The following is a 12,538-nucleotide window of genomic DNA, read 5'->3' on the forward strand; positions in this document are numbered from 1 at the left end:
AAAACGTGAGAACCGCTGAATTAATGTGGTTTAGTGCACTAGCTCTTCAGACTTATTTGTAAGAGGAAAAGATCTCGCTCTCACTCTCTCTCGTGTATACAGGCACACGTTTTAAAAAATGAAATGGACTAATTCTAAAAAAAAACGGAACAAAGTTCTCAAAAGGAAAACTAAAATAACTTAAAAACAAAACTTAGAAGAGCTGAAATATCTTGGTGCTTAGAACTAAGCGCTGCGCTGGACAAACTGCAAAGAATTGCTGTATGCTTACTTACATGTTTCAGTTTTTGGATTGACAAACACATTTAAGCATAATGAAAACAGTACAGAAACTTCAATGCAGGAAAAGAGCTATTAAAAATTATCTGACAAGAAGTGACACTTCATCTGCATCCACAGTATTTAATTTGTTTGAATAATATAGTTACAGATAAACAGGTTCACTCCATATACAATTACCGATACCTTTTTTTAATACAGCTCATATTCCAGTACATCAACACTATTTTATTTACAAGGTATTTATGTACATTAACATCTTTCTAAAGTCAGTGCATTGTCAATAAGTTTTATACAATAATTTACAAAGTGAATGTAGTTAATAGTTAACTTAATAAATTTACTACTAATTCATGAATTAATTTAATTTAAAAAATTAATTACAACCAATGTAACAAACACAGAAGATCAAATAACATTAGTAGATTGTGCTACCTGCTTAAATAAAACATTTTAACATAATTCAGTTGAAAATCTTTCACTTTTCATGGAGTTTGTGGAGGGAGGAGTAGACAAATGGGTATTGAAAAAGCTTCTAACCTAGAAATTCACAAGCCATGTTTGCTTTTCTTCAGTCTCAATGTTTAGACCACTTTAAAGATACAGGATAGGGAGCAACACTTTACAAGTAAGACAATACTTATTTTGGAACTGATCTGCTGTCCTCAAAGAGGCACAACCTCCAACAAAGGCAGGGAATTTTTTGCCCGAGTAAAGACAGCAAGATCAGCTGATATCATTTCTTAAATGGATAAAACTCAGAACTTTCTGGAGATTATAAGCTTACTGATAGATTTGGCATTCTTGTAAAACACAGTAAAATGAATCCAAACATTTATTTCAGAGATCAACCACGTAAATATCAATTTTGTTAGTGAAGATACAAAATCTAAACAATTTGGAAGATGACATATAACAAAATTAGTAAGCTTCTTAGACTCAGCTGAAGAACAAAAGGCCAAAAGAGTGAAACTTTTATCTTCATTCAGATACACAAACAATTTAACACTGAAAATGTTTAAAGAAATGCCTACTGAAAAATAATCACCTTTATTCCAGTCTCTGCTAAGACTTTGTCATGCTTTCCTTTGTGCAATAAGCCCGTTGAGTTTAAAGAGCCTGTTGCAAGGGCATGGAAAGCAGTTCTGGATTAATTGCAAGTATACGCATAACCTGTTGCAAAAAAAGAAAATTTGAAAAGGCAACCAAATTTTGAAAAAAAAGAAACCCATTAAATTATGAAACCAATAAAAAAAAAAAAATCCATCCATGAATGCTACGATAGCTACCTGACAGCCACAGCTTCTTATCTGTTTGAAATACACAGTGGATAATTCACAGCCATTCACTCCAGAGCCCTTACAACAACAAAAACAAACTAAGTTTTTGAATTTAATTATACGAATTTTTGAAAGTGCAAATTTAAAAGCAACACCAGTCATGAAACATAAGCTCAAGCATCTTTCCTTCCAAAAGCTGGGAACATTTTGTGCAATGTGCACATTTTAAGACACCATGCGTGTAATCACAACTACTCTCTCCAACCTGAAGTTTCTTCTTGAGGCATCTCAGAAGTTTGAGATAGCACTCTTCAGGCAGAAAAGCCATTCCTGAAACATGTTGATCTGCACAGCCAACACATGGAGAAAACACAATTATAATAAACCATTCAAGTGTAGAAATTAATCTCTTCTCAAATTATGATTTGGTTGTGCTCCCAACATACAGAAAGAAAGCAACTGACATACATTAGTGGTGGCAAAACTGGAAACTTCTCGTACTCTTGATAATAATTCTTTAAGTTTGTGCACTTTTCATTCTCTTGCTTTCCCTGTTTTGCCAATAAAATGCAATAAAACTGCAGGAAAAAGGAGGTAGCAATATCATGTTGCCCAAAGACAACACTACAATTTTTTTTTCCCCATTATCTTAAACCTAAAGAGAGCCTCAGGGGTTTGTTAGAACAGTTGGTAAACTCTACACTACTTTGTTTAGCTCTTATTTGGACTATTTAATTTAGCTCTTATTTGGTCCTAGTCGGCTTTCTCAAACCTTTTTATTTAAAGGCCAATGGCAGTATCAGCCTGATGTCTAACATCAGAAATGTTTAGAGCATGTAGTGAGATAACAGAACAAAACAATACTATCTTTATATTAACTGCTATTTAATTAGGGTTTTCTTTTTGTGCTTTCAGATCACAGGGTACAATAACTACACTTAGGTTATCTGCTTCAATAACATTTTTGCCAAATGTAAGTTTCAGGATGTTATCCCTCACATTCTCAAAACAGTCCATGGAAGAGCATCTGCTTACTGTAAAACACAGTACTTCTTATAATCTGACTCAAAATCTTCATCCATGCTGCTTGTGTCTGCCATCTTTTTGCCGTCTATCTTTGGCAGAAATTGTGCATAGTCTACCCCCTGCTGCTCATAGAAAAGAATGTAGGCAGAGTCGGTGTCGATTTCATCAGGATGCAATTCCTGAGAAAGAGAAAAACATGCTCTGAAACATGCAATGGGACAATTGCATTACTGTCACTGAACTTAAAATACACACAATTGCCCTAGAAACAGTATTTTTAACTGGTTGTTTACAAGAAGAATCACATTTTCTGTCTCCATTATTATAGTTATCAGGCTCCATCATTTACTTGAAAAGTATGACAAATTTTAGAGTGATAAATGCAAATACTTAGAAATGTCGGAACTTATTCAGTAATTGAATATAAAACTGCTAGCGTCATGAAGAAATATTCTTAGAATTCCATTTTTAGTAATTTTTCCATCGTTGTACAAAATAAGCATCTTTCCTTAACCATGGTAGCAGCTGATGAACAGATGTTAACTTGAAAAAAATCTTATGTACAATTTCAGTTAACAATTTTAATATTTTTCTGATTAAACTTTTGAGATGCTCATGATTTCAAAGGACAATTCTGACCAAATGTAAATTTCTTTGGCTCTAGGTAAGGAAGATGAAAATTATTTGCTACAAAAATAAATAATTTACCTTACAGCTACTGTCATTGTAGCAGTACCACTTGTTGTTCGGGTTTTTGGCATAAGTGACATAATGACCCCCTCCCATAATTCCTGAATGGCACTGAAGAAAATGAAGAAGAAAATAAATTCTGGATCAAACATCTGTAACTCAGAATTCACAGAATAAATGATTCACAAATTCATGATCTTTAAGCGAGTGGCAATGGTTCATGACAATCTACACAGCTGGAGCGGACTAAGCTTACATACTCAAGCAGAAAAAATATTACGCAGAGATCTACTTTTCAGCTGTAATCAGTTTTAAGGCAAATTTATTTTTCTGACAATGGCTCTACTTTGTTCTCCTTCTCAATAGATCCCTACTTTCTGTAATGAAAACAATAGAGTAAATGCATTTACACAGAACAACACCACACAAAGATAGTTTACTTGCATTAAAAAAAGTCAACTTACCGAAATTGCATATAGATTGTAAATTGGGTTAACACATACTTCTTCTCTTTGGTCATCTGTAATATCATCCTCGCTGTGGTTATCAATTTGACCGTTGATACTGCCATTACTATACGCATTCTGCTCGCAGATGTATCCATTGGCTAGAGTCATCTCATTGTCCTGAGCAGTATATAGTTCACTCTGGCTACCACCCAAAATCTGCCCTCTAGTAAGAGCATCACTGTGATCAGAAGTAAACCTCTGTTCCTGGTCAGTACCGTTCTCTTTACTTGCATCCAAATTTTCTTTGCTACTTGACAGTTTGTTTTTACCCAGTTGTGGTAGCCGCAGACGCCCTTTACCTCTTCCTAAAGTCCTTGGGCTACTATTTGGGCTACTATTTTTACTTGAAGGACAGCTGGTTCCACTTTTCCTCCCCAAAGATGGAGATGCTAAAACAGAAAACGTGGAGTACTAAGATCAGTAAACACATGGTGTAGACTTTAAAAAAAAAAATTTTTTTTAATAACCAAACATTAAAAAACACTGTTTCACTGCAACTAATGAGTAGTACATAAAACTATCTTTGCGCACACACATACATACACCTATAACTGAAATTTAACTCTTTTATGCATGAGCACATTCCTCACTCTTAATCCAGCCCACTTACACAAGCAGTCAGTGCCAATATCTGCTGTCACTGAGTAATTTTGTTTCTTTTTTCTTTTTATTTTCTGGGGGTTTTTTTTATGGTAAAGCTTCACTAAGCTTTCCAGGGCAAACAATAACAGAAACGAATGTTTCAAATTAAATTCAGTACTTTGGCCAAGAAACATTCAGATTTTGTTCATAATATAAATCATTTTTCCCCCCCCTCCAAATATCAGTATTGACTGGAATTTTCCCTAATTATTACCCACCTTTGATATTATTCAAGACAGTAGCGTTAAGGGAGGATGGACTTCTGTTCATTATCTCCCCTTCTCCTGGTGTATAATTGATCTGCAGATCTATTTTTCTAGACTCCCCTTGGAGAGTCCGTGGTTCAGGAAGGCTGTCAACCTGGAGCGTTAGCTGCTTTCTTTGAAAATTACTTGGATCCCTTTGTACCAAAAAGGCACTTGGGTCAAAATTTTCTCTGGGAAATTTAACAATTTTCTGAGATTTTATCCAGCGGCCATTTACGAACTGAAATCTTTTCAGGTGAATGATCTAAGGAGAAACAAGTTAGAGAAAATTAAAGGAGGACAATTACATCACAGTGAGTAATTTCACTGTTTAAAAATAATTTTTCCTGAAACATACACATTTTGTCATATGTTACTACGAAACAGTAACAATGCTGTAATGTGACAATTTGGATTTTGGGATCAAGCTGGCAAGTTATGGAACTAATATTTTCATGGGAAAATGATGGAAAAGGTTGCTTCAGTTCAGTGATCAGCACTGTGTGTTTTGAATTAACACAACCAAATTTGAAAAGCGACAAATGCACGTTTTACACAACCAGACAAAAGATCATGTTACCAGAAAGACCGCCTAAATTCGAATTCTATGTCAGAACAGATGACACTGAATGCAAACCACCACCATATTTCCTGCAACATATCAGCTAGAAAGATTCAAAAGGATTTGAAGTTTGTTTTATCTGCCTGCATTACAGAAATGCATGAAGCAAACTAAGCCAATGCCCCTCCTGAGACTGTGAACAAAAGTAAGTCTTATTCAGAACAAGGAGACATACCTAGCAATTCAAATTTGTGATCAATGTACTTTGGTTTTGTTGCTGTAGAGGAAAATTACACAAGATCATACCAAAATAGGGGGAAGTCTCCAAAGATCCAGCTTTTTGGTGGCCAAACAATGGGTCTTGCATTTCGAACAGTAGTACATCTCATCCTCCCCCAGTTCTTCCTCACTGGTGAAGGCTCTAAGACAACTATCCAGATTGATGGGCTCTGCTTGAGCTCGTCGGCTTTGTTCAACACTTTCATGTTCTTCTACAATCTAAAGTGAGATAAAGCTGTATCTGACTTGGAAACATACGCAAACTGCTCAGAGGAAGGCTCTATTCACAGTATCATACAAATAACATCATACAGTTATTGAGGATTAAAGATAAATAGATGCACTAAGTTTTGGCAGAAATTTTATTTCAATTATGAAGACGCAGTACAAATAATGCACTGTCCTTATTCTTGGGTTCTGCTTACAAAATTATCCATAAAGCACAAGTTTATAGATTCAACTCACAAGTTCAAACAGCTATTCTAGATTAACTCAGCTATAGGCTTACCTTTAGATATATTCCGTTGACTCAATGAGGAATTAGGTTTACTCACATGTAAGCACTGGTGCGCTTCAAAAATTTATCAAATTTATTTTGTAATATATTGTGGAGGCTAGATCAAAAGCAACCCACAACAGACAGAAAATACACTGCTGTGGTTTCTTAAAAGCTTCCCTTCCACGTTATGGTCACGCAAGAGGTCTAACATTAAGACATTAATTTATCCAGAATGTACTGTTCAATGATTACTGACTAACAAAAAGTGGACAAAAGAAGCATCAAATAAAATAAATTTTAAAAATGAATAAAAATCAGTGAAATGGGTTGTGCTTCAGAGCTATTAACGAACAACGAAGGGGTTGCATTGAAATTTTACCCGTTCTTGTGACGTCTGGTAGCGCAGATGGAGTGCTGTTGGATCCCAGTCTACAGCAATGTAAGCATTCCCAACGCAAGCTCTATCTTCCGTGCACTCAATTTTACAGCCACGGCAAAATCTGAGCGAAAAAGTTAGACGTGGTAAGTAAACTGTTCACTAAGTTTTACGTTACTTCACACTCTAATTCTGCTCTATATTTTGTAACATATGCACCCCCAAAGTTTCAGACCTTGCCTTCAGTGTGAGAGAGGCATTTTTATATAACAATAATCAGCGTCAGTTTGGTATTTTACTACAAAACTTTAACAGAGATGAGAAATTGAAGCTATTGGGTAAGCTCAACCATCTACCTGCATATAATGCTGACCAAGCCTGCCTACAACACCAAAAACCCCACAATGCTCTCTCTCCAGAAGTATTTTACAACACGATAGCTAATGTACTTTATTTATCTAGCTCTAACAGACCTTTTTTTAAATGAGTGTATGGTCTGAATACCTTCCAGCAAAGGTCTGGAATTCTCGTTAGCATGTCTTTCTTAAGCAGAATTCCAAGCATGCTTCCAGGGTGAATTTCTTATTGTCCATTTTTGTTCTTGCTCTTCAAATGGCACAGGAACTAGTGAGGGTAGATGATTTACACCTAAAAGTTTGGTTTTGTATGAAACCCCCCAAATCATCCAAATATGTACACATATGCACCTGCATATATATACACGCATGCACACAGAATATTGTAAGGGGTTAAGAGGTTTTTGGTAATCTCATGTCTGTCTCCTAATTTAAAATTTCTGTGTCAGCAGAGCTTTCAACTCTCCAAGTCATAAAAGCTATACGACAGCAAAAGTCTGCCATGTGAAAATTTTGGTTAAGTTAGATTCTAGATTCTTATTCTTATTGTTTGGTATTACCTCTGAAGTCTGAAACATATCACAAACTCATTACCATAAATTACCTTTCTGCTAGAGTGATTCCCTTCCTTAAATTAAAAAGGACAATTTACCTGTACCATGGACACCAAGCACAAGAATTTCCATCCTTCTGAACTACCCTTAGGGTGAAGGGATACTGATATCCCATGCTGTCATCACTGAAACAGAAGAGAACGCAACACGAAACATGAGCACTCAATTACCTTCCTTCACCATGCTTGCCATGTTTACTTTAAAAACACACACCCCCACCCCAAATTATAATTTTGATTAGATTATTAAAAGAAGACCTGCCTTTTCATCATCTGAATTTGTCAGATATAATTAATTATCAACCATTGGAAGAGAACAAATCAACCAATTTGTGTAAAGCCAACCTTTAAGTGCAGCTAGAAGGTATACTACATTTAACTGTATTAAAAAGGATTAGAAGTTATTTTTAATTATTGCCGCTATTAAATTGCAGGACTTCCAAATAACTTCTTACAAAAATAACCCACTAAATGGAACCTGCAGGCAGAAAGCATTTGGGGTGAAAGCTTACACAATTGTTCCTAAAGTTGTTGACATTTAAAACTTAATTATACATTAAAAAGCATATGTTCATTCAACGGAGGTATTATGAGAAGTCAAAACTGATGGAGATAGTCTTAAGCCTTGTAAGTAAGCAAGTCTAAGCCACTGTATTATGTAATTCAAGCCAAATACTGAGATGCCAAACTCACCAGTCTTGTGCATGATTACTAGCTTCCTGAGGCGGGAGAGGACTAGCAAGCCTGGAAACCTGAATCCACACTGCATCATACAGGTCCTTCTTCCGTGTGTGAACTGTACAAGGAACAATTAGTGGCATTCCAAAGAGACTGGGACGGTTCTTCTGAGATGAAAGAAAATACAATTCTGTCCGCATCTGCATATGTGAAATAAAAGAATGATTCAGATACAAGTACGCGTTAACTCACGTCACCGTAATTACTAGGATGTTGACCTTGTTACTTATTTCAGGCTTTGGCAATTAAAATAAACCATTAATTCTATTAAAAGTACTCTATTTCAGCAATTTTTTCCGATATTAAATACTGTAAATTTTGATCACTGACTTGAAAACTGTTTTGTATTTTATGATAATATCGCAATGTTATTTAGGCATTAGAGCACATCAACATAAATCTGTCTCAACGATGTACAATATTTTATATTTCATATGATGCATATTTCTTACTTTTCCCACCACATAGTAATATTGTAATGCAGCCACACACCTAATGATGCTAATACCTATCCCAAAATGACCTCTATACTAGGAAGGCTCATGCTTGCTAGAAAACAAAAACCTTTAGGTCTAAAGGAGCGCTACAGAATTGTACACAACTTCTTCCAAGCAGACAAACTAACCTTCATGCTACATCTCCCATTTAACATGCTGACTTAATGACACTAAGGTACAGCAAATGGTTACTATTTTGCATAAGTTTTATACAATTAACCCCTTCCATTGATAAGATTTTTGACAATGACAAGCATGGATTCCTGCAATAGCTTCCACAAAAAACTTTTACTGGTTTTTAAGCTGTATAACTAGCCGCCTGTAATGGCTCAAAAGCATTATACCAATCACCTAAGAGATTCTGCAAAATCTGAATCAAGATAACAGTAATAATAGTGGTTAGTGGCCACTTCTTGAGAGAACAGACCAAAAAACCCTCATACAAACACACAGTAAAGAGGAAAGTTGAATAGTCTCCTGGCCCATATCCACCAGGCTCTAAATGTCAACAGACTCTAAAGTTTGGACACAGCGCACACAGAACGCATGGCTATTTGAGGTGTTCAGTCATCCGGCTCTGACATTTAGAGTTCAACTTAACTACAGATGCTCTTGCAAAGTGTAGTAATGCTAACAGAACGACCCAGGAATGTACTATATATCTTCACTCTGTTACCATATAAGATGTAAGGCTTTTCCACGTAATGGGAAAGAAATGCATTTCTAGTAACTCCTCTAATTAGATTTTTTTTTGCTCAAAGAACCTGGAACATTTAATCAGGGAGTTAGCAAATGCCCAAGTATGCATCTCAGCATTAAAGAACTGGGAAGCATGCCAGTACTAGGGAAAGAAAAATACACCAACATGAGACATTACAATTTAAATATACAAGAGTTGTGTTTCTGTAGAACTTGGCACTCACTTAAGAGAGAAATATATTCATGCTCCCTGTTCTTAAGAAATAAAGATTAATTTATCATATGAACATTAGAAAAAGCCTCACTGACTTTCTTTCGAAGCGTTACGTGAACAATTTATAACAAATACAAAATCTACTAACCATTTTTCTGTGCACTGCAATTATATACCCTGTACATGGACTATCAGAAAGCAAGGGCACATGACCATTGAGAGTCCAGTTGGCAAGGTTACGTTCTGTTCCACATGGCACTACAGTATTTGGCATTCCATTTGGAATTAGGGCTGGTTTTGGAAGGTCACCATTCATCATTATGTTGGGTGCTCCATTAGCCGATGGCCCAGTTGAGACATCTGTAGATAGACAATTACATTCTCAGTTATCTACAGTAACCAGAACTGATCACAAGATTTTTTTATCCTTCCCGTTCTGTTCAGTGCATTTAATGAAATATCTTCTACTCTCCTTAAGACCAACATCTAACCTTTTATTTGCCTACAACTTTGCAAAATCAGAGCATGCAAGAGCAAAGAATAACAGAGGTGTTTAAAACTCATAGATGAAACGACAAACAACAAAATCAGGCTTCCAATTTTTTATATGTCCTGCCTTAGAGCCAATCCACAAGTAATAAAATATTCTGCCTGTTTCTTGTGTCTTTAACTGCAGTAAGTATATAGCAATCTTCAGACTGCTATCCTGGGTATGATTCTAGAAAGGATCACAGACCACCAGTAGATACTGAGACTGCTCACAGCTTCTCTGTGGATAAGAACTCTAACTTATTTGTCTTTTCTTTAATAGTCACTGTTTACTTATTACTAAAAAGTAAGGTTTTCTTTTGAATATCTCCAATACCTAAGCACTGTGCATTTTAAATGAACAGGAAAATAAATATGTTTCCTTTTACCTGTCTGCACAGGACTTGATGCTGATGTAGGGGATCCTGGAATTGGTATTTCAAATGCACACAAAAACCCACTCACTGATAACCGGACTTTCTGGTTGTCTTGAGGAAAGTTCTTCAGTAAAAAAACAGCAGCAAGTTAGTCAGACATGTATATACTTCTATCTGTGACTCCAAACATGTTTTGTCCTTCTGAAAAAAGTGTATCTATCAGCTCATCTCTCCCCTGCCACCTGCTTTCTTACACCTTTCTAGAAGGTAAAAAGGGAGCCAACAAGCACACCCCTTTGCAGATCTCTGTGGCAAGACGTGAGAGAGCTATTAATGGTACTCTAAAGACACTGAGGGCACCTAGTTTCAAGCAGTTTTAATCCTATTCAATGACAGCAAAAAAATACTATATATATACACACATATATACATGCACACTAAAGCCAGTCATTACTTATGCCTCCAATATCTTGACAGTGTTTAAACTCAAAGCACTCTAACTTGAGATTTATTACCTCAAGAGGATTTTATCCTTTTTTTCCTAAAAATATCATTACTAATCAATTCAACTAAACTTCTGCAAGCTTCTACATCACTATTAATTTTGTTTACAAGTGGCTTATTTTGGTTCAGTTTACTTTGATTTTAAATCTATTTAAAGCAAGACAAATTACAGTTTAAGAGTGAAATAAATTCATACAGAGATACAACTAAGCTGACTTTTTTATCACACATTCAGTTAAATTATTTCACAGTTCTTGTAGCCAAAGCTTTATGTCAAAAAGAATGAAGAAGTATACTACTGTACACAAATAACAAACAAAAATACCAAAAATATGTTGCAACAATGAAGAATTGTTTTTCTTCTTACCTTTATATTGGAGCTATGCACTTCTGCAAGTAGAATCTGTTCTGGTTTTAGCCCACAGAGTTCACTTAACTGTTTTTTCAAACCTGTATACTTTTCATCCATGTTCAATCTCAGGCCATATCGAACAGGAGTAGTACCATCTAATTTAATTACTTTAAAGGGGAAAAGAAACACACTGGTCATGAAACCAGGAAAGTTTTAATGAGAATAATACATTACAGCTACTTACTTATTAGAAAGTATTTTTTTTTCCCCACTTGAAGAAGTGATTTATTTAATTTTTTTTACCAGTCAATTTTCAAGGTCTGCATTTGAAATGTCAGAAAATCTCCTGCTGCATAGGCAGTAGAAAAAGGTTTCAAAATTTGTTTCACTTTTTTATCATATTTCCTTTTGTCTCTTTTCCAAGAATACATACGTTCTTCATAGTATAGTTTGTGACCCATAAAGTATTTTTTGGTTGTACACTCCCCCTAGCCCTTCTTTTTCACTCCAGGCAAATTTAGGAAAACCTCCACAACACAGTGAACTGAAGGAAAGTTCTCAGAATCTCCAGTTTAAATGTTTCTCTATTAAGTCCTTCAGTCAAGACTGAAAATGGACCATCTATCCTCTGTTTTTAAAGGTTTTATTTTAGTTTAACTGTATGCCATCAAAAATTCTTGAACTCTACTATATTAAAATAGTTATACTATTTTTAAGTGTAAGTACTAACACAAACAAAATTTGGATGTTTTATAGCTGTTCTACATATACAATTTTTATTTTAGCAATGACAAGTTTATAGGGAGTTAAACGCTACTACTCACCTGTAATTTCTAGGTGCATGTAGCTATCCATTGGCAAAGGCAAGGATAAAAAATTAAAAGGGTCAAATCTAACACTTATATGTCCACAAGTTTTACATTTTACTTGTGACTTCAGCTGCCCATGAAATAAATCTACGACAATGGATCTGTTTCTTCTCAGATGGTTCTCCCAGGCCTAAAATGAAGTACAAAAAACCAATACAAAGTTAGAAGCTGAAGACTACTTGCTTGAACTACAGGAAGTAGGATATGCTGTAAGATCTCCAAAGTTTCATTGGCCTATGGAAGGCAAATTTTTTCCATAGAAGTGGTTTACCAATTTCTAATAAAAAGGAAGTATTTAGTTTCAATACAAGTAAAGTTATTCCAATTAACACAATAATCAAGGTATGTCATCATTCAAAGTACTTCTGAAAGGATCATCAGATATCTTGAAATATTTTGATACT

General features: G+C 35.2%; 1 protein-coding gene across 4 annotated transcripts in view; it reads right to left on the minus strand.

Moving 5' to 3' along the window:
* Window positions 1-382: 382 nt before the first annotated feature.
* Window positions 383-12,538, minus strand: part of USP32 (ubiquitin specific peptidase 32) — an 81,265-nt gene continuing 69,109 nt past the window's right edge. For all 4 annotated transcript variants that reach the window (XM_049802379.1, XM_049802378.1, XM_049802377.1 and 1 more), the window contains 12 exons: window positions 12,090-12,264; window positions 11,281-11,432; window positions 10,422-10,533; window positions 9,653-9,864; window positions 8,050-8,234; window positions 7,396-7,482; window positions 6,391-6,511; window positions 5,540-5,731; window positions 4,645-4,936; window positions 3,740-4,173; window positions 3,294-3,386; window positions 383-2,764 (listed from right to left, as the gene is read on the minus strand). In XM_049802379.1, coding sequence (XP_049658336.1) covers window positions 2,591-2,764; window positions 3,294-3,386; window positions 3,740-4,173; window positions 4,645-4,936; window positions 5,540-5,731; window positions 6,391-6,511; window positions 7,396-7,482; window positions 8,050-8,234; window positions 9,653-9,864; window positions 10,422-10,533; window positions 11,281-11,432; window positions 12,090-12,264 — 2,229 coding nt within the window. In that variant the 3' untranslated portion in view covers window positions 383-2,590. The remainder of the gene's footprint in view (window positions 2,765-3,293; window positions 3,387-3,739; window positions 4,174-4,644; window positions 4,937-5,539; window positions 5,732-6,390; window positions 6,512-7,395; window positions 7,483-8,049; window positions 8,235-9,652; window positions 9,865-10,421; window positions 10,534-11,280; window positions 11,433-12,089; window positions 12,265-12,538) is intronic.

The sequence above is a fragment of the Accipiter gentilis genome, chromosome 6 (assembly GCF_929443795.1).
Source record: "Accipiter gentilis chromosome 6, bAccGen1.1, whole genome shotgun sequence".
NCBI classification, from domain to species: Eukaryota; Metazoa; Chordata; class Aves; order Accipitriformes; family Accipitridae; genus Astur; species Astur gentilis.